This window comes from Sciurus carolinensis, chromosome 2 (genome assembly GCF_902686445.1).
Source record: "Sciurus carolinensis chromosome 2, mSciCar1.2, whole genome shotgun sequence".
In the NCBI taxonomy this organism is placed as follows: Eukaryota; Metazoa; Chordata; class Mammalia; order Rodentia; family Sciuridae; genus Sciurus; species Sciurus carolinensis.
In genome coordinates this window covers 166,165,373-166,189,104 of record NC_062214.1, presented here as the reverse complement: position 1 = coordinate 166,189,104, position 23,732 = coordinate 166,165,373, and the positions used below count along the sequence as shown (strand labels likewise).

At 35.2% G+C, this 23,732-nt stretch overlaps 1 protein-coding gene across 20 annotated transcripts in view; it reads right to left on the bottom strand.

The window, feature by feature from the left end:
* Gphn (gephyrin) overlaps positions 1 to 23,732 on the bottom strand; it is a 641,988-nt gene that overhangs the window by 25,155 nt on the left and 593,101 nt on the right. For all 20 annotated transcript variants that reach the window (XM_047539524.1, XM_047539518.1, XM_047539521.1 and 17 more), the window contains one exon: positions 7,445 to 7,532. In XM_047539524.1, the coding sequence (XP_047395480.1) occupies positions 7,445 to 7,532 (88 nt within the window). The remainder of the gene's footprint in view (positions 1 to 7,444; positions 7,533 to 23,732) is intronic.

Below are 23,732 nucleotides of genomic sequence, written 5' to 3'. Positions count from 1 at the left end.
AAAAATTCCAGATAATAAAGAAATTTACCTATAGTATTTATTTGTTTTTTATTTTTAAGAGATGAGATCTAGCTATATTGCCCAAGTTGGCCTCAAACCAAAGGTTCAAGGGATCTTCCTGTCCCAGTCTAATGAATAGTTGGGACTATAGGCACATACCACTGCACCCGGCAAGTTAAAATATTTTAAGTGTGCTAAACTAAAAACCAAACAAATCAACAAACAAAAAACCAAAAAAACCCCACAACCCTACATTTAAGACTCCAAGTTCATATAGTGAAGATAAATCTTTGGCAAATTACACTAGTGCAATAAATTTAGTTATTAAGAAAACCCAATAATATTCTTTTCTTCATCAGTGTTAAATATAATAAAAAGTATGCATTTTATTTCAATTGGGTGTTCCCCCCTCCCCAATTATATAGCTTTATATACCAAGCGAGCTAACAATATTCTTACATTTTTAAGATTATAAAAATGTAAAATTGAGCCAGGCATGGTAGCACAGCATGGTGGTTCACACCTTAATCCCAGTGACTCAGAAGGCTGAGACAGTAGGATCACAAGTTCTAGGCCTGTCTCTACAACTTAGAGAGATCCTATGCAACTCAGCAAGACCCTATCTCAGAATAAAAAATAAAAAAGGGCTGTGGCTGTAGTTCAGTGGTTAAGCAACTCTGAATTCAATTCCCTGTACCAAAGAAAAAATAAAATTGAGATCAATGAAGGAAAATAATTATTCTGAGAAACTTTCTTTCATTATATTTTTTGTTTGTTAGTTTGAGAGAATGGGAATTGAACCCAGGGGTACTCTACTACTGAGCTATATCCCAATATTTAAATTTTTTTTAATTTAAAAATTTTGAGATTGTAATTATATTTTACAGTATGTTGGTTTAAAAATAATTTTCAAGATTTTTAAGTAAGCTGATATTTAATGAACAATCATCAGATAGCTTGATAGTTTCTAAGAATACTAGATCACTGATTACTAAGTATAATTTTAAGTTAATATGATTTTTAAAAATTACGCTTTGCTTCTTATTTTTATATGCTACAGAAAGGCAGTATCTTTGGTTTATTTTAATGAATGTATTTGTTTAACTTTGCTACAATAAGAAGGTGTAAAAGGATGTGTGTGGCTGTAGAAAATTGTATTGTGTGTTTATGAGATTTGCTAGTCTGCTAAAATGATTACATATGACTTCTCAATGTTTTCTCAAAGTAATAGAAATTAGTTATTTTCTTAAATGTTATAATTAATATGGGTGGTTATAATTATACTAGGATTAATAAAGACAGAGAAGTATAATTATGTGTGTTCTTGAGTTTTTCAAGGGAAAATATATTTTTCTTTTTCTTATTTTTTTTAAGTTGTATATGGAGGTATATAATACCTTTATTTTATTTATTTTTATGTGGTGCTGAGGATTGAACCCAGTGCCTCACAAGTCCTAGGCAAAGCTCTACTCCTGAGCTACAACTGCAGCCCTGATATTTTTTTCTTAAAGTTGACTTCCCCAAATTTTTGGTCTCACGACCCCTTTACATACTTTTAAATTAAAATTCATTAAGAATCTCTAAGAATTTTTATTTATGAGGGGCTTTAATCTATCAATATTTACTGTGTTAGAAGTTAAAATTAAGAAATAAAAAAAGATTTATTTGTTGGTTCACTGGAAAATAGCAATGATGAAGCCCTTTCATGTTAATACAAGTAACTTTTGTGGGGGTGGGTACTGGGGGTTGAACCCAGGGTGCTTTACCACTGAACTGCATCCGAGCCTTTTTAAATTTTTTATTTTTGAGACAGGGTCTCACTACATGGCTTAGGGTCTCCATAAATTGCTGAAGTTGGCCTCAAACTTGTAATTCTCTTGCTTCAGCCTTTCAGGTTGCCAGGATTAAAGGTGTGCATCTCTCTGCCCACCAAATCACTTATTTTTAATACATTGTTTTATAATTTTGAAAATCTTAAAAAAATTTTTTTTTTGTTTTTAGTTGTAGATGGACACAATACCTTTATTTTATTTATTTATGTGGGGTTGAGGATCAAACCCAGTGCCTAACGCATGCAAGGCAAGCACTGTACCACAGAGTTATAACCCCAGCCCTTAAAATCTCTTTAATGTTTGTCTTAACATATGTCTGTTAGGCTCCTGTCTGCTGCATTCAATTGGATGAGATATCACACATCCTTTAGCTGCTGGGAAAAACTACACTGTATACTCAGGAAAGAAAAAGAAAAAAAAAAAGGCAAATAAAGACTTAATATTATTGTGAAAATAGTTTTGATCTTGTAGGCCCTCTTTATTTAAAAGTAAAGTGTCAAGTTTTTCCAGAATTTAAAAGAGAAAGATAAAGCTTTGGAAATGACTTTTATTTGCCTTGGTTTATACCTCTGAAATGAAACTGAGAAATGTCTTAAAATTTTAGTGAGTTCACCACATCCCCAGTCTTTTTTTTTGAGACAGGGTCTTCCTCAGTTACCAATGGCCTTGCTAAATTGCTGAAGTTGGTCTAGAACTTGCAATCCTCTTGCCTCAGCCTCTCAAGCTGATGGGATTACAGGTGCATACCACTGTGCCTGGTGAGTTTGCTCAGATTTAATGAGCTTTTTTGGGTATTAATTAAGGTCTTCTCTATAATATGAAAAGCTATTATTTTTGCGAACTCTGCCTTTTGTGCTTTGTTTGTCTCTGTTTAATTAAGAAACAAAAGAGTAAAGAACAAAGATTCTTCATTTATGAATGAGTCAAACATATTAAACATGTTATTTACAAACATGTTACCTTCTGTGCTTATTTTCAAATACTTCAGTATTCCTTTAAAAAATTAGGTAGCCAAGTAATATTTCTCAAACACCTATGATCCTTATCATAATCAAGTGCCCTTTTTTCTTTTGATAACTCTTGATTTTTGTCTTCTAAAAGTCAGACCTAATTTAGGGAAAAAAAAATTCAGAGTATCTTTTATACCTAAAATTATCTTTGAAATTTCCTAGATAAGCTAGGTATGGTGGCACATGCCTATAATTCCAGTAATTTGGGAGGCTGGGGCAGGAGGAATGAAAGTTCTCAGCCAGCCTCAGCAACTTAGCAAGGCTCTGTCTCAAAATAAAAATAAAAACGGCTGGGGATGTGGCCCCAAGGTGAAGCACCTTAGGCTCAATCCCCAGTATGGGGCGGGGTGGAAAAGAAAAAAAAAAAAATTCTTAACCAGAAAAATCACAGATTTTTAAAAGAGATGCTGGAAATAATGAGGTTTGTTTGATGTGCTATTTTAAGAACTGTCATTTCTGAGAAGAGATGCCTAGTCTGCCCTACGTTAGATTCATATAGGTAAAATTGTAATAATATGAAGATTTTGAAATTGTTTACTTTATGGAAAGTTTCTGAAGATTTGACAATGTCCTTCCTGTTTTCCTCTCAGAGGAAACTGTGAGCAAAACATTTATGAAATTGGGCTGGAGATTAGCTCAGTGGCAGAGGACTTGTCTAGCATGCATGAAGCTCTGCATCTGATTCCTAGCACTGCAAACACACACACACACACACACACACACACACACACACACACACTTTCATGAAATAGTTCCTTATTATATCCCAATAGACAATTTTACTTATCTTATATTCTGATATTACTGGTTGCAGTAGTAAATTAAATTAAACAGAGTCATTGAGAATTCATTATCTATAGAAAGTTTATGTTTTACTCTGATGATTACCTGAAGGCTATGATAAGCAGTTAATGACCTGTTTCTGGGACAAGACAGATTCAGAGCACTATCAAAAAGGACTATAATAGGTACTTTTAATAGGACTATAATAGGTACAGACATTTCAAAGAATAATAGCCTCTTGGATACACCTTTTGTATTGATAAACTTTGGATAACTTTTATTCCATACCAGTGGTCTGAGTCAGGAATTCCAGAGCTCTTTTGTTTGTAAGCATTTGGTTTCATGAGAGTACACTGCTAACCCAAGATCTAGTAGAACAAGCGGACATAGGACTGAATTTTAAACATTTTGTGACTCCCCATTGCTCTAGGTTTGCAAAACAAATAAGGCTTATATGGTTGATTAACATTCTTGTGTTCAAATAAGGCTAAATCTACTGAGATCAGTCCTTTTTGTGCTCAATAATTATATTTGAGATATTTTGATCATATGGGTGGTGGAGACATTATTGGGAAAAATTAAGAGACTTTGAAATGGGCAGAAAAGATTACTGCTGTCAATTTAGACATCCTTCTGGGTAATTGGCATATTTCATTATCTTTGAACTATTTTATCATTTTGCAGATTGTGGAAAACTTATAGTAATGCATATGATTCTTTAGTTTTGAAGGCAAAAAGCAGCTATTACTTAATTGAAAACTTTCAGTGTTGTATAAAGATGAAAACTCTTTGAGAAAGCTGTGTGGGGCAGGATGAGATCTTTAGGGAAGCAATGGTGGAAGAGTCATTTCTTCTTGACAGGCAAGAGTACAGAAGTCTGTGGGTTTTGCAAGCAGCAGGGGCCTCTCCTTCCACTCTCCTTACCAGGTTATATGCTGGGGAGGTGGCCAGACTTCAGAAGAGATGGCTGTGAAATACACAGAAGGAAGCTGGCTGCCCTGAGGCTCCTAACCTCCCCACCATCCCAGTGTGGCTAGCATGGCCCAAAGTAGCAAAGACCTGAGATTGAAGGGCATGTAAAACCTGAGATTGAAGGGCACGTAAGAACACTCTAGACATATCCAGTGTAGACTAGTGACCAGATGTGTTTCCCTGATGTTTTTGTGCTGCTTAAGCCTCTCTAGATTCCTTGGAAGTAGGTCTCAATTGTGGCTTAAATAAAATTTCCTGCCAGTTCTGTTGCATAGGTGATTAGAGTACAATTTAAATTTAATCTAATACATTTCTTGCATAACTATTTTTTTTGGGGGGGTGGGGTGTGTACTGGGATTGAACTCAGGAGCACTCAAACCACTGAGCAACATCCCTATTTTGTATTTTATTTAGAGACAGGGTCTCACTGAGTTGCTTAGCACCTCGTTTTTTGCTGAGGCTGGCTTTGAACTTTGATCCTCCTGTCTCAGCCTCCCAAGCTGCTGGGATTATAGGCACGCACCCTGTGTATACCTGAATTTTTACACTTAAGATTCAGTGTGTCTGCTACAGACTGCCTCTGGATCTTTCCTTGATCGCCCTGTCTTTTCAGTGACTGGTTTTCAGGCTCAGCTGAAAGTAGATATTCTACTGAAGTAGATATTCTGGGCGGAAGTAGATATTCTATTTCTCATGCTTTTTTTTTCTGCTTCCAAAGTACAATGAATTTCTTTTTGGGAATATAACTGGCAGGAGTTTGCTGCATGTTTTACTTCTTTCTTCCTGGTTCCTCTATCATCTCATTCTAGTTCAGAAGGTAAGAAGGGCAATTATAAGCTCTAGGGAATATTTTGGCAGGCCCAGGTCCCAGTCTCTCTCCTAATAAAGTAAAGGTGTAGTAGTCTAAGTACTTTACTGCAAGAATATAACATAAATAAAATCAATATGCTTCATTATGTTGGTCTTATTTACTTGTAAGCAAATCCCTAGGATAACTGACCTCTTCATTAAAAATAATGAAGAAGGTTAGGTTCACAAGTGTTATGTCCTTACTATAGTTGAGCCACAACTACCAAGCCCATGCATGCTATAAGTTTCTTGCCTCTCTAGAGGTAGTAGAAAAGACAAACTTTAGGACTGTCAAATGGGTATTATCCCACAATTAAGTTCATTAGGAATTAAGATAAATTCTACATGAAACAATTCCTGAAAATAACAGATTTAACATTTAAATAATCCTGGCTTTAGGATGTGCTCTTGTGATACTGAGAGCTATCTCATGGTAATGAAAATAGACATGTTGCAAATTATTTCTTATAATCTGCAGTAATTGGCTCTACTTGGAGCTGAAGACATCTGAGAGACTTGGAAGAAAGACTAACCCAGTCACCTATCTGAGAACACTTACCCATACTTCAATATTCTCACTCCTGAATGTAATTTGAGATTGTAGTCATGGACTAAGATTCTTTTTCTTCTCTAGTTTTTAGTAGCAAGTGCTGTTCTCAAATACTCTAAGACTAAAGTTTGTTAATAGAAGGCAGGAATTCTCTGTTCAGGCTACTGAATTCTGACATTTTCTCTCAAAGTCAGTGCTCTCAAATTCTGACATTTGCTCTCAAAGTACACTGTCCAAAGAGGTAGATTATAAATTTAGGCAGTTTTGTAACTAGAGTGGACAGGAACCAAGAACAAGTATATATATGATAAATTTAAACTACATTTTAAATCTAGCTTAAAGTAAATCATATTCTTGGAAAATATGTATCTTAGCAATATTATAATTTTCAGTTTAAGATTAATATGAGATAAAAGAAAATAAGGGAAGGGATTATAGACTGGCAAAGCATTCTGTGATCTGAAATATTTTTGAGCCAAAACATAGGTTGGTTTTTGTAGTAAAGAATATTTTATTTTAGTAATATTTAGGCTGGGTATGGTGGTACATGACCTTAATCCCAGCTACTTGGGAGGCTGAGGCAGGAGGAGCACATGTTTGAGGCCAGCCTGGGCAATGCAGCCAGACTCTGTCTCAAAATAAAATAAATAAAAAGGGATGAGCAAGTGTGAGGCCCTAGGTTCAATTTGTAGTATGGGGAAGTGGGGACCATTATTCATAGATCCAATAATCATAATAGTTAACACAAATCATTAAGATACATAAACTTAATGATACTAAAATATTCAAATTGGGATTTTTATAGGACTACGCATATACCATGTATAAATATACTTAGTTTTAAGAAATCATACATATTAGTGTATTTATACATATGTACACTATGTTATTATTATATAAAATAGGGCAAAAGGGATGCCTAATTTTTTATTTCTTTCTCTGTTGGGAAGGCGAGCTAAAGGACCTTGTAAGGTCTGGAATATGTAGTGGGTGAGAGGGTTGGTTTTGGGAGGCCACGTTTAAATTTAAGCAGAGGTCTGGGGGAGTAGCTTAGAGGTCAAATGCATGGCTACTGTTCATAGGCCCCAGGTTCAATCCCTAGCACCTCAAAAAAAAAAAATTGAGTAGAAGGGAAGATCTTGGAGCTTTACCTTGGTATAAATATCATATAAAAAGGAAGTCCTAATGTAGTAAAACTCATGAAAACCAAAGAAGTCTCTAGGGCAACAGCAAAAAACATTATGCAAGTTGCATGATTCTCTAGGCTGTTCCTGAGGTAAGCTCTCTGACCTATGTGCACTGTATTCTTTTTATAGAGACAAGTTATTTCTGAAGGCCCATGGGCTTTCAACTTTATGGGGGCCTGGTGACAAATACCGGACCACAGTTAACCCACCCTAGGCAAGGATGTTAAAGGGGATAGATCTTTATGAGCCCATTTTTCATACCTTTTCCCCCATGGATACACCCCCTGATGTGATGATGACATCAGCACGACTGATACCCTCATTCAAGGCATTGAGTAAGTCATCTGGGCTGGAAAAAATAAAGACAAATAAATTAATACACATGGAAATATTTTAGATATAGTGCCAACTTAAAACTGAACCACCTTATTCACTGAGTAGGCATTACCATGCATAAAGCAATAGATTTTGTATGAAGTGAGAATCGAAAGAGTCTCTGCTCAATAGAAGCATAAGTCTTATTGTGGGAAAAGGATCTTATAAGTGTTGAAATAGTGACTACTGGTGCTTTCACAGGGTTTTTGTCCCAGTAAGGCAGTTCAATGAGGAGAAAAAGCGAGGTGTTGTAGGATGTCTAACAGTTTGGGATTGTCTAGGAATATCCCAGTTTCAGAGCTAAAAGTCACATGTCTTTGGAAATCCCAGGCAAACCAGGACAGTTGGTCACCTGAGGTGTTGGAAAGATCCCATAAGACTCATTAGAGGGAGTGATTTAAGTGAGGCCCTGAGAAATGGACTGGATATTGATAAATAGACAGGAATAGGAAAGGGCTTTGTACGTAAGAGCATCTGCACTAGCAAGAGCTGGCATAGTGATTAAACCTGTTCTGTTATCTAGTTTGATGTGGATGACAGTCTGACTAGAGTAAAGGACTTGACTGGAAATGACTGGGTTAGATAGGATAAGGCATGATTTTGGAGGGCCCTCAAATTCAAGAATAAGGAGTTCACCAAACAGGAAATAGAGGGAGAGTCCCTAGAAATAGGAAGAGCTCATAGGTATGTTTTGGGAAAAGAAAAGGTAGAGAAAAAGAGAAAAAAAGGACAAGGCAGGCAGAGTCTTTATGAACCATTCTGAGGTTAAAAGGTCAGGATGAATATTAGGGATTGATACTAAGCACATTCTTGACTGTCAACTGAAAAGGCAAGTGCACCAGGCCCTTTGATTACATATATAAAAGGCCTGGGGGAAAAGAGATGAAAAAAGATCAAGGTCCTCATTATTGCATGTTAGAAGGGTTGTAAAAGCTTATTTTTGGATTGATCACATGAAAATAAACAAAATCAGAATTTAAGGAGGGACTGGATTGCAGTGTGCAGCTGAAAGGAACTGTTAAACCACTACTTTAAATCCAAATACAGCTACTGGGCAATGTGATCTGCACTTACCATTAACTGATGGAGTATAGAAAAAGTGTCTTTGAGGACTACATATTCAGTCTTTTGTTCTTCTGAGAACTTCTAAGATGGAGGAGAGGGATTTCCCTACTTGACTGTTCTTTTCCCTTCTCCCCCACAGATATCTAACATGGACATCTGAAAAGGGAGCAATACTGGCTTCTGGTTTTCCAGTTTTTGATTTTAGACCTTCTTGAGGCTGAGCTGTATTTTTGCTCTTGGGTTCCATGAGATAACCCTTTATCTTCCCATAATCTGAAGTTCCTCTTTTGTTAAAGCTACTTCAGCAGGTTGTTTGTTAATTTGAAGTAAAATGATCTCCAAATGAGACAGCATATGTTTTTCCAAATCTCTTGTGACTGTGAAGCTTAATGTCCCTTCACTTAATGCACGACTTGGTAAGAGAGAAAGAAGAAAGCCAGGGACTACAAATGGCAAGAGGTGTAACCAGAAATTTCATTTTACTTTTTTATCCAGATATGACAGAGGGGAGGAGAAGAACCTAATATCTATCAAAGACACAACCTTCATAGGCTTTATGAGATAAGCTAGTTGGTAGTGTGATTAGCAGTATGAACTCTGGACACAGATTAGTATTGTGAACTTTGGAGTCAGACTGCCTGAGCTTGAATCCTGGCACCACTACTTGCTAGATGTCAAGCCTTGAACAAGTTGCTTAAATTTTCTTTGCTCAGTTTCCCTAAGCAAAGTTGAGATAATAGAATTGCTATGAAGACTAAATAGGATAATGCATATAAAGCACTTGGAATAGTACCTTGAGCAAATTAAGTTTAAAGAAAGCATAGTTGTTGCCATATTATTGTTACAGTTGAACTGACAGAAGTTATGGTTTAGATATGCAGTATCCTCCAAAAGCTTAAGTGTGAGACAATGCTAGAAAGTTCAGAGGTGAAATAATTGGATGAGAGCCTTAACCTAATTGACACATTGATCCGCTGATAGGGATTAACTGGGTGATAACTGTAAGCAGGTAAGTTGTGGCTGGAGGAGGTGGGTTATTGGAGGCATGCCTTTGGGGCATATATATATATATTTTTTTTTTCAGTTAAAAACACTTTTTTCTTCATTTTTGTTGTTTTCTTTTCTAGCAGAAAGAAACCTTTGCTTATCCCAAATAAAATACACTTTGTCCCTGGTGAACAAAGCTTAGTCTCTCAGCTTCCTGACTGTCATGTCCTGAGCTGCTTTCCTTTTCTACATCCTTCTGCCTCACCTTGGGGACAGAACAATGGAGTTAGCTATCTATGAACTCAGACCTCTGAAACCATGAGCGCCAAATAAACTTTTTCCTCTTCTAAAATTTTCTTGTCATGTCTTCTGGTCACAGCAGCAGAAAAGCAGACTAAAACAGAAGTTAAGCACATGAACATATACATCAACCTGGCAAAGTACAACTTCGGTATCTGGGCAGTTTTTATCCTGGAGAATATCTAGGACTAATAACAGAAGAAAATCTTAGATTGGGATGTAAATACTTTCATAGAGGAACACATGAAAAATCCAAAGGGCAAGGGAAGCCATGTCCCACTTGAATAGTTTCATTTACTACAGGATATGAATAAGATTTCCTTGTCCTTTAGATTGGCCTGTCCAAGAGTATACTGGAGTTGTTCTGGCTCTGGGAAGTAACCTCCCAAGGAGAAGGGACAAAAGTAGAAGGTTGAAAAATAGCTCACGTAAGATCCAGCCTACCAACATAAGGACCCTTTGGAATCATTCAGTTAATTGCTTATGCAACCACAAAATTACCCAGCTATTCACTGAAAGTAAAATCTATGTATAAAATAAAAAAACTTAAAAAAATTCCTGATATGGATTTCAAAGTTAGCTGTTTGGGCAAATACGTAAGAAGAATTATACTGAATAGTGGGTATATCGAAAGTATTTTTGAACCAAGTATTTTGAACAGGATTTCTCATTAGTCCTTTTCAATTTGTTTTAGGGGGAAAAAAAGATAAAATCATTATATTGTACAGAAATACTATGTGATATACATGTGGTAGGTTCCTGATGCCCAGAGTTCTGGACTCCTTTGCCTTGCTGGATCATATTATCATTGAATTGAGCCAAATGGTTGAACTATGGAGTAAACGGGGAAAGCATCACAAACAGCACTATGTAGACTGTGGTTCAGGTATGTGGATAATGAATATTATCAATAAAATATAATTTTCTGCTGTTACAAAGAAACACTAATTTCACCAAACTCACAATATATAATTTATAACATCCACTCTACAGGATTATTGTAAAGTCAATAGAAACAAAGAAGCAATGATATGTACATCATCATAGTACTAATCTTTGCAGGTGGATAAAGTTTTGTTGTCTAGCTGATGAATGCAAATAAACACACTTTTCGGTGATTTAAAAACATTCATTATTTTCACATTATCCAGAATTTTTTTTCTATTTTATAAAACTGTGGAGTCATCAAATGTCCACATGAAATTTTCTAATTTGCAGAAATAAATTAGAAGAGATTTCATTCATAATCCTTACTATACCAAGTTTCAAAGAATATGCTCAGTGCTACTTTCTACTCTGCGGCCAGTAGATTAACAAAATCATTGACTCTTAAATTGGAAAGGTCATCTTATCTAGCATCACAGCTGGGCCAATTATTTGGGGTCCTGCTCTTCTCTGTTCTTATTTGCCCATCTCTCTTACTCTACTTTCTACTATATACTCTGGTGTTTGAAGATCTGGTCAAAGATCATGGGATGCTATGGATTCAGATATGACAACACTCAAGAAGATCTATATCCTCTTGATATAATTTCATTTATGTTGCATACTAGCTCTTCATTATTATCTCATGGTAAGTCTGTGAAATAAACTGAGTATTATTATGTCCATTTTTAAAAAAAATACTTTTTTAGTTGTTGATGGACCTTTAATTTTATTTATGTATATGAGGTGCTGAGAATCGAACCCAGTGCTCACACATGCCAGGTGAATGCTCTATCACTGAGCCACAACCCCAGCCCTTATTATGTCTATTTTATAGAAAAGGAAAGTGATATTCAGAGAGGCAAAGTAGCATATTAACATCTATACAAAGCAGTAAGTGGCACAACTGGCCAGAACTACAACTTCTACCTCTTCATTAAATGTTTATTTTATTCCCTCCCTAATTAGAAGTAACTGTGGGGGCTGGGGAGATAGCTCAGTCGGTAGAGTGCTTGCCTTGTAAGCACAAGGCCCTGGGTTTGATCTCCAGCACCAAAAAAAAAAAAAAAAAAAAAAAAAAAAAGAAGTAACTGTGCATTTTTCACCTCCCACACATATGATATGTCATGAAAGGAAGATCCTCATGAGACTTGATCCTTGTGTAAGAGCATCAGAAATAGGGACACTGAGGCCACAGGTAGGAATTTGTCTGGGATCACCAGCAGAAGACTGCAGGTGTGGATATATTAGTACAGTTCTGGAGAATAAATGAGCATAATTCTGAACTCTAAATTCAAACAAAAACTATGATTTTGATTAAACATAACTTAAGGGCTTGTTCACAGATCATAAATTTACTATTTTTTTGGGAATGCATACTTTGAATTATAAAACTTTTCCAATGTAATAGTATATAACAAAGACCCATGTATTCATGTCTTAGATTTGATAAATGCTAATATTTTCCTATATTGACTTTAGTTTCTTTCCCCTGGACTTTTTTTACTTTTAAGAAAGACTGAGTTTTTTTTCTAAGACTAAGAGATTACTCTGAATAAGAGGAAATGGGTAATGAATTTTAACCATAAATACATAGTACAAAGAAAACAGTTCATGATTTTCTCATTTTTATTAAGAGGGAAAAGTATATTAATTTTCTTAAGAATAGGAGGATAAAACTGTAAAAACATAATCTGACCTTTTGTTTGGGACATCTTTCTACTGATAGGTTACAGACAGAAGTGAGAGGTAGGAACATGAGGTTAAGGGGATAAATCTATAGACTGGGCCTACTATGCTGACTCCCCACATGCTTTCTTTTAAAAGGCAATTTACCTGAGGCCACTCAGGGGAAACTTTTGTGACCTTTATACAGACCAAAGATTCCAGGACTCAGGATTTCACAGGTTTTATCTCCTCCATAGTTCCTGGAGCCTTCCTTATCACATCAAAAAGGAGGAAGACTTCCCAAGGCCCATGTCTACATATTTCCCCTTTCCAAATTCACTTGGTTTCAAAACACTTAAAAATCTTGGCTCTGTGAAAAATACACCATTCTCTCTAGAAGCATTTGGGTTACTCAGGAGCCTGCCTGTACTGTACTCTTATCTCTTATATTTCACTTTCCCCAATAAACTTACACTTGAAATCCTCTGCTAGTTTGCAAAGAACCTATGGTCTTTAGGACTCAATGCCTGCTTCATGGTCATCTAGTCACTTTTCCACAGAGATCAATTGATACTAATTAATGACAACAACAACACTCATATTTTAAAAGAACAGTGTATTTTCATATCTATGTGCTAGTCTCACAATGTTATGAATTAGGCAGGACAAGAGAAGACTCTGAGGTTCATAGAGGTAGTCAGAGGTTCAAAGTCAGCCTGTGTTTTTCCAGTATTTTTCTAAATGACAGTAATATATTGTAAAAGACACTTTGTTATGCACCTTCGGACAAAAGCTTTTTACAATGATCTAAATATATAAAGTCTTATTCGTTTATGTAAAATACTGATAGAAAAAAATTGTACCTTTAACATCTGAAATATTTTCTAACCATTGCTACTAGAGGAGCTGCTGAATTAAGCTGATTAAATTATCTAGGTATACACTAGTAGTTTCCATTTGCTTAAATAGCAGCAGATCTTAAAGGAATATTGTGATATTATTTAAATTTTCTTTTATTAACAGAGTTTTAATTAAATTTGGATGATTAGTAACCACTTGTTTAAAGATAATTCTAATACTGTGATTGATCTTGATTTAGACTTGCGACTCATTTTTGTTGAACTGTTAAATACCAATGGATATTATATCTCCATTGTTCTCTTAGAGTACCAGTTACATGAAGTGTTCTATGAAAAGGTAGCTTTAGTACTAACTGCTAAGAATGGTAAGTACTAGGTGACAGAAGTCAGAGCCATTATTTGATGGCTTGTCAAGAAATCTAGAATCCAGTTATATCTCCATTGTCAATTACCTTAAAAAACTAACATTTTTGGGAAGGGTCCCACTCTTCATCTGTAAAATGAGGACAGGTGGATCAGGTACTTTCTATTACTAACATTTCACTGATTATAAACACTTGAAAACTTGTGGGATCTAGTTCAAGTGCAGAGGTATAAATTTTTCTTTTGTACTGGGGATTAAACCAAGGGGTACTTTAACACTGAGCTATATCCCATTTAAATTTTTTGATTTTGAGACAGAGTCTCACTAAATTGATTAGGGCCTTGATAAATTGTTGAGGCTGGACTTGAACTTATGATCCTCCTGCCTCAGCCTCCTGAGCTGCTGGGATTATAGGTGACCATGGTGCTTGGAGTAAAGGTATGACTTTTTTTTTTGGTTGTCATTGCATCTTTTGTTTTATTTATTTATATGTGGTGCTAAGTATCAAACCCAAGGTATCACTTTTAAGTTGACTCAGGAGTCTACTTAAAATATCAAGACTGTCCTATTCCCAAGGGCTAGGGAAGTCCAGCCTTTACAACTGAACAGTTCAGCAGAACTGTTCTTAGGTTAATACTTCAGTAGAACACTGGCCCAGCTTGCCATTGGTGCTTTGCCAATTCAGGAGATGAGGCACCTTTTACCACTATGATCCTCTTTACCACCGTGATGCCATGCACATCAGGTCCAAAGTACCCTAGCAGCTTCTTGAACCCTTAAGGCAAACAGGACTCTTAATAAGAAACAAAACAAAACAAAACAAAAAACCCCAAATACTGGGAACATAAGAAGCCAGAAACTGGAAGGTAGAAGAATAAGCACAATATTTTAGTACAACTCCTAATGAAATAAGTCTGGGGAGAATAGATAATTTAACAACAACAATAATGATAACAACACATAAAACTCTAATGGATATTCAATTTCAATGTTAGAAGGGTGTTCTAAAACAAAAAAAACCATGATTTTCCAATTTAGTACATGAAAGTAAGGACAGTTGCCATCAAAAACTCAATTAGTAGCTTAGAAGATCAAGTGTTATATCTCAAGGATTGTACAAAAATAAAAAAAGATGGAAGTCATGCAAAAAATAAGAAACTTGGAGGACAGAGCAAAAGACTGACATAAGACAAACGGTAATAAGGAGACAAAGAAGTGGGGAAACAGGAAAATTTCATTTATTTGGAAAGAGTTGGATGAACTTGAAAAGTGAAAATGTTTACTAAGTCTAGGTAAGACTGATGAAAAAATACAAATGTAAGCATGTTCTGGTAAAATTTTGTAATTTCAAGAATAACTTTGAAATCTTAAAAGATGCCAGATATAAAGACTGGTTAGTAACAAAGAAAAAATAATATTGGACTTGGATTTCTTTATCTATAATATAAAAAACTGAAAATAGTAAAATAGTATCAATATTTCTCTTAGACTAAAGGTGTGTAAACCCCCAAATCCTGTACCCAGACACCATTCACCAATCAGGATGGAGGAACAATATTTTTTAAAATGTAAACATTCATATAACAAATCAAGTAATGCTCTAGAAAGTGACTGTAAATGAAAAAGTGAATCAAAATAGAAATCTCAAGATAGGGGATGATAGAAGGAGAGAAAGCAGTAATGAAATATAAACTGAGACACACATTCACTCATTTATAAAAACAAATAGCTAAATCTATATATCTAAATGGATAATGATTGAATAAATTAGGTAGTTATAATTATGTTTTAAATATGAATTCCTGAAGTTATAGAGATTTTCTATAAAGTAACACTGATAATAATACTCTAGAATTTAAAACATTTTAAAGCATTTAAATAAAGCATTACTCAGAATTACCTAAAAGCTGAGGGGCTGGAAGGAGATGGAATGTAAAAGTACTCTAAAGATACTATCTTATTGATGTAGGGGGTGCACAGGAGAAATGAGTACATCTGTGGGAGGAATATAGTCAGCACCCTCTTTTTATGTAATAGTGAATAAATATATATTGGATTATGAGTATCATTAATTGGAAGGAAAAGATGAAGGGAATTAGAAGGTATAGCATAACTTTCAAAATAATAAGGGGGATAAAAGACAGCAAATAGTATCTGAATCTAACCAACAACAGAGAAAGGGAAAAACAGAAATAATAAAGTTGTATAATTCATAATAGAAAGTAAGATGGAAGCAAAAAAACATCAAGGGCATCATTTATAGCAAACTTCCTGGTAAAGCAAAAGAATTTTATGTAGTATCAGAGTTACAGTAATTTAGGGCAAATGAAAAATTGGTCTTTTTGTTTTAATCTCAAATCCCATTTTAATGTGATTTATAAAAACATACTTAAGAAATAAAAGAACATGATATTCTCCAGCTCCATCCATTTACCTGCAAATGTCATAATTTCATTCTTCTTTATGGCCGAATAATATTCCGTTGTGTATATGTACCACTGTTTCTTTATCCATTTATCTATTAAAGGGCATCCAGGTTGGTTCCACAATCTAGCTATTGTGAATTGAGCTGCTATTAACATTGATGTAGCTGTGTCACTGTAGTATGCTGATTTTAAGTCCTTTGGGTATAGGCCAAGGAGTGGGATAGATGGGTCAAATGGTGGTTCCATTCTAAGTTTTCTAAGGAATCTCCACACTGCTTTCCAGAGTGGCTGCACTAATTTGCAGCCCCACCAGCAATGTATGAGTGTACCTTTTCCCCCACATCCATGCCAACACCTATTGTTGCTTGTATTCTTGATAATCGTCATTCTAATTGGAGTGAGATGATATCTGAGGGTAGTTTTGATTTGCATTTCTCTTATTACTAGAGATTTCATGTTAAGTGAAATAAGCTAATCCCAAAAAAACAAAGGCTGAATGATTTCTCTAATAAGTGGCTGATGATACATTACAGGGGCAGGAGGAGGTAAGGGAAGAATGGAAGAAGGATGGATTATGTAGATGGAAAGGAAGTGGGGAAGGAAAGATAATAGAATGAGACAAGCATCATTACCATATGTACATGTATGAAAACGCAAATGGTGTGACTCTACTTCGTGTACAACCAGAGAAATGATACAATGAATCCAAAAAAAAAAAAAAAAAAAAAAGAATAGAATAGCTAGAAAAAAAGAACTCGAGAGCACCACCAACCAGCAGGGCCTAAACAAAAGAGATGTGCTATGATTTATTTTTAAATATATCAGCAAAACTATGGTATTTATGAAAATATTATCAATTATATATCTACATGAGTATTTTCATTATTATACTATTTTCCTGTATGCTTGAAAATCTTCCTAATAAATATCAAAAGATAAATAAGTAATAAATGGAATTTCCTCTATAAAAAAAAAGAAGTAAAAGACTGAAAATAAGTAGGGCATACAGTCACCAGGTAAATGTTAATGAGTAAAAAAAGGAGTGCCAATGTTAATGCTAAAATGGATTTTAATGTCAAAAGAACAAATTGTGATAAAAGGTAAATTTGTGAAGATAATATACCAAAGTATATCTCTCTTACAAGATCATCTCATCTCATCTCTTCTAGGCTTGGTAATTGTACTGCCAAATCTTTGCACACTGTGGCCACTCTGTAAATGTGTTGGGTGAACCCTGATTTCAAGTCAACCTCTTTACAGTAGTTTTGGGAATAAAGAGTGGTTAGTTATTACAACTGTAATAATATTGTAGAAAATATTGTCTGAGTATGGAACAGAAGATACTACTTAACATTTATGTAATCATAAATAGTTTCTTCTTTGAGAAGAAATTAATGCAAAACAGAATTGTATATGAAAATATCTGAAAGGTCATCACACAAAGGGTGAGTCAATTTATTTGGTATTGCTTCAGAGGGCAGAATTAGTACTAATGGATGGAAGAAACAGGAAGAAAGACTTTGGCTCAGTGTCATGGAAAATCATCCTTATTAGAATAGCTACCCAAAAAGAGAATGTGCTGCCTCGTGAGGAAATAAGATCCTTTTCATTGAATAGTTCCCCTGAGTTCAGTCCCTGGTACTGAAAACAAACAAACAAAACAACAACAGACAAAGACCCCCCCAAAACAAACAAACAAACAAACAAACCCTGATAACTACCAGGAAGAGATTTTTCTTAATTCCTCTACTGAGTAAAAACTGGACTAGCTGATATCAGAAGTTCATTTTAATTTTAAGATATTTTTAGTCTATGGAAATACTGAAAATTACGTAAACACTATTCTCTTTGCACATTAAGATTAAAGCATAGAAAGAGAAACTGAATTGAGCATTGCAAGATGATACTATCTTTTAGAGCAAATTCTTTTTCTTCTCACTTCTTGAACATTAGGGGCATTCCATTCCACTATTTGACTTAAGTGAAGGAAAAAAAAAAATACAAGTATATTTTTTTCCCTAAAGCCATGCCATTAATTTTCAACTTGGGAGATGGCTACCAATAAGAGTAACAACCTTCCTAGCATTCTAAGTCAGTCCTATGTCAAAGAAGTATACACTTTATAGGTAGAAAAAAGAGGAAGGAGAAGTGTATCTCAAAATAAATGTATCAGAGAATGAATGTGGCTTTTTCAAAACTATATGTACTAATAAGTTTCTGTGAAGGAAGAATATAGTATCTAGAGAATATGCCATATTTTTGCTTTGCAAATCAGCAGATCTGATTGCAAGGGGGGACTACTTCATTAAGAATCTTTTGCTTTTTAAAATTTGAATCTGCTTTAAATTACTATAATCCTGATTCTGGCATAAATTTCTTTTTACTTTACCATGAAGTCTGCTGCAAAATTCAAAACCAAGACAGAGCATTTACCCAAGTTTAGGATTTATAAATTTCAGACAGAGTATTCAGAATGCAAATGCATTTTTATTTTAAAATATTTAATATAAACACACAGATGGACACCAGCTGCTAATTAGTTTTCTGTTTCATCTGTTACACCAACTGCAAGCTGTATTATTTTAAGATGAGTGAAGATGACAGTTGAATGGTGAGAAAAGTTCTAGGATTGTAGATTAAGGAATGGTGAACCAGGATGGTGACACATGTCTGTAATCACAGCTACTTGGGACGCTGAAGCAGAAGGATCACAAGTTTAAGGCCAGTATCAGCAGCTTAGTGAGACCCTGTCTCAAAATAATTAAAGAGAGCAGGGGGTGTAACTTGGTGGTAGAGCCTCCATGGGTCAATCCCCAGTACCAAAAAAAGGAACATATACTAATTTCTTCAAAGGTCAAGGATAAATTCCTGAACTGCAAATTTTTTGGGTGTCTACTTCATGTATGGAATAAAACTATACATGATATAGCCATCATTTTGCCCTTCATCAGTTCCACTTGGTGTTCTTGCACTAAGGAGTCATATAAAGAAAGAAGAGAATATGGTCCCAGCCTGTAAATTAACAAGCTAGTGTAAACAACATTTGAAAAAAATTTTAGAAAATGAATAAGCAAGGATGACATCATTGATTGAATTAAAATGAACATACATAAAAAATTGTACAAATGGTGAGTGAGACTTAATGATCCAAATTGGTTTGGGACAATTAAGAAAGGCTTTCTGGAAGATATTACTTTTTATGAGGTGAGGGTAGGAAAATAATTTCTAGAGGTACAGTAATATCTAGAGGTTATTATTAGAAGAAACAGAAATATCAACTATAATAGCATTTCTTAAGGATTAAGAAAGGTAACTGTAACAGCCACTAAAAAAACTTTAATAGTGGGAAGAATCTCATCATTAAATATGTTTGTTCAGGTAGGAAGAATATTCTTTGTTAACCAAAAGAAAATGAGAGACTTTTGCTGATAAAGTGATCAGAAAATAAACCTATTATTTTGATTCAAAAATTAAAACTTTGCATTTTGAGCATTTGAAAGGAGTGAGGTGTTTATTCCATAAGGGAAGCAGGCAGTTTATAAAGAAGACCAATTAAATTAAAATTTGATTTCTCTTTGATGAAAATTCATACTTTAAGAACATTAGGTAAGCACTAAAAAGTTAGGACACATTTGGTTCAAAAATTGGAAATTGTAAGGCACTGGCTTTGCCTAAGTAATCACTATACTGATTAAGCATATCTTGGTAAATCCTGCTAAATGTGCTAGTTTTATAAGAACCCCATTTGCTATCTCGGTATTTGTTAATCTTCTACTTCATGCTTTAATGTGAAGAGGCAGTTTCACAAGTTGGCAGCGCTGAGAGCAAGCAATTCAAATCCAGAACACCAAATCTATGACAGAGGCAAGCAAGCCCAGAATGATTTGAGTGGTGCAGGCTTCTGTGATGGCAGTTTTCCAGAAGGGGGACCCTTTTTTTAAATTGTGAGAATTTCCCAGTCCTTTGGGTCTTGAGAGGCTACAAGGTCCAAGTCAGCATTGGGTGAGCTACATTACTAAGCTGTTGTAAAGCTGAGGTAGAAACACAAATGACTCAACAGTTAAATCAGTTTTAGGAATGATTTAAACTCAATTAATGCTGAACTTTATTTTTTAAAAAGTTCCTCAAGTGGTTTCTGTATATTTGGAGTATGATTACTGCTTGTTACATTAAATAGGTAAATGTGTAAGATTTAAGCCTGAGAAAGAGGCTCCCCAATATTTAAAATAGCCTTCTAAAACCATTGTACATTATCCTTCTTTCTCTCCCCAAGATCCTTTTCTTTGGAAATATGAAACAAATCATCCCAGCCACAAAGCTTTTGTGTTGTGTAACTTCTGGGGCTTCAGTTTGTTAGTTTCAGGGATACCAAGATGGCAGAAACAGAGTATTAGAAAGAAGCTGCAGGAGGACAAGACAAGGAGACAGTTTTATCCCTGTTTAAAATAAATTCCATTGCCATGACAACTGAGGACATATCAGCATTACAATTCATGCCACAGGTTCAAATTTTAAAATGACCAACAGGGGTCAAGTGGGCAGTGTTCTAATTAGGTTTTTTAAAGTAACCAAGGGGGGTATATTAGAAAATATTCTAATCAGGTATCATATGGTAACCAATGGGAGAAAGTGGGATAAGGTCTTCAATCAGGTCTGGATAGGGAAGAGAATGCCCCACAGTTCAGAATATAAGCCCCTAACTTCCAGACACTGAGGCTTTGAGCCTCTCTCTCTCGCTCAGCCCACTCCACTCTACCTAACAGAGTGCTGTCTTCACCTTCAATCAATCCGTACTTTATCTGTTACCTCTATGTATCTTGTTCGATTCTTTGTTCAAGACCAAGGACCTGGACTTTGGACATCCCAATGGCAACAATTTCACTTACTAATGCAATTCTGTTGTCACTGCCATACTTTCTGGCTTGTTCCTCAGGCTAAAGTTTGTTTTATAAAGTTGTTCTTTGTCTGCTTTTGTTTGTTTTTTGTTGGCCAAGGTTTTTTGGTTTACTTTGAAAGGACCCTGTAAGATTCTTCTGAACAATTGTACAAAGGAAGTTTCTAGGTTCTATGGATAGAGAAGATGTTATAGGAAAAGATGGCAGGGCTCTCTAATCCAGATGTACTCCTGCTAAACGTTGTGGACATAAAGGCAATCAAGACAGTCTTTGTTCCAGTTTTCAAGGAGTTTATTATGATCTGGTGAGAAAGAATACAATACTGGCCCAGTACAGACAAATTCCATTTCTCCTCTGTATAGAATATATAAGATAGCAATTTCTCAAACAAATTTTTTTCAGGGAGTTAGAAAAAAGGAGGAAAAACAAAAAACAAAAAATAATCAGAGAAGCATGTATATCCAAATGCCCAATATTTTGAGAAGTTTTGGCCACACCAAATTAGCTGGCACATATAGCACTCTGTACGTATGTATTTATCCAAACTTCCTACTTTGTCTTATACTCTTGCTCCTGTAGTAGCTCATGCTGCCTAGGAGGACAAAAAGAGGCTAGTAGGTTACTGAACCAGTCACAGGAAAAAGAAAACTAGGACATCTATTATCCTGTATTCAGTGTAGCCAGAAATGCATTGGACCTTAAAAGAATATAAACTCACAAAATCTGTGCCAATTTGGAATATCTGTCCTTGACTAGTTTCATATTCAGGGTGGGGACATAAGATTTGAGAATCATTGGCATAAAGAAACAGAAGGACAGAAAGCTAAGGGTGAGCCATGGGAAGATTTACATTTAGGGAATAAGCACAGGAAGGAAGTTTTAAAGTCAAAAGAGAACAGATTGCAAATGGAGGATAAAGATGTGGAAATAGTGTGTTGCTAGAGGATATACAATTGTGGCAGAGTCCTAACAGCTGGGTTTTGTGGGCATTTTGTGTTTATAGATACCATTTCAACAAGGTATTGTTACTCAGATGAAAATAAATCAAAGCTGACATTATTCTGTGGTATAACACCCTCATGATTTCTTTTAATATCTCTCTCTCCCTCCCCCCACTCCTCTTTTTGGTGGGGACTGAACTCGGGCATTTAACCACTGAGCCACATCCCCAGACCTTTTTTGTATTTTATTTAGAGATAGGTCTTGCTAAGTTGCTTAGGGCCTTGCTAAGTTGCTGAGGTTGGATCTGAACTCGTGATCCTCCTGTCTCAGCCTCCCTAGCCACTGGGATTACAGGTGTGTGCCACCAGGCCTGGTTAATCTCTTTCTTCTTTTTCTTTTGATTCATTGTACACAAATGGGGTACAACTTTTCATTTCTCTGGTTGTACACAATGTAGAGTCACACTGTTTGTGTAATCATACATGTACATAGGATAATATGTTTGTTTCATTCCACCATATTTCCTCTCCCCTGTCCCCTCCCCTCCCCTCCCCTCCCCTCCCCTCATTTCCCTCTACATAATCCATCGTTCCTCCATTTTCCCCTTAACCGCCTCCCCTGCCGTTATGTATCATTCACTTACCAGAGAAAACATTTGGTCTTTGGTTTTTGGGGATTCGCTTATTTCACTTAGCATGATATTCTCCAACTCCATCTTTCAAATCTGAGATTAAGTGCTGGAACTTTCTAAAATAATTTTACTATTATGGTATAATTATAGCTTTTGTGGTAGGATCTATGTTTATTTATTTCAACTTTGTATCTTCAATATGAGTTGGTTTAGAATTCATGGTAAACACGATTGAATTTATTACAGTCTTGCTTCTTCCTGCAATCTGTGGATCAGCAGCTTGGTATCAACTGGTAGCTTGTTAGAAATGCAAAACCTTAAGCCATCCCAGGTTTGGGAATCACAATCAGCATTTTCAAAAAGATCTCCAGGTGATTTTAAGAGGAATCAATACTTCCTGATGACTGACAAAACAGTGAATAAACAAATTGTATTGTTCTTATTTCCAGTCTTCCTCATCATTAGCATTATCCTTCTACTAGAACTTCCTGTTGTAATCATTTGGACTAATCTGAATAGCTACTTATTTTTTCTTCTCTATAATTATTTGTTTCTACATCTCTGTTTTTGATCATTCAGTATTTCCTATTTTTGATTAATATGTCATCTTTTCCCACCTAAATCTCACTCATCCTTCTAGTTATAACTAAAATTGCACTTTTGTAAAACTTCTGACCACTCCAGTCATAGTGCTATACTCTACTGACATACTTACATAATATCTTGTCTTCATGATGATAGCAGAGAATTGTGGACTGTTAGTCTCAAGAAATTTAGATTCTATTTCTACCTCTGCCACTAACTAGTTGTATAACGTTGGGCAAGTTATTTAACATCTCTTAATTCCAAAATTTGTCTTTCTAAAGAAAAGAACTAGGAATCCCAACAGTATTATGTTCCATGTATATGTGAAAATATAACTTAGTAAATGCATTTTAATACACACATAATATTTATAAATGAATGCTTTTCAAATGTAGTTGTTAAATCTCAGGTATCTGAAGTATCACTTCTGTAATCTTCACCATACTACTAAATTATTCTCTTTTTAGATAAAAGGTACAATAAATGAAGGCAAATTTTAGGACAACTTAATCTAAATATGTAATGCC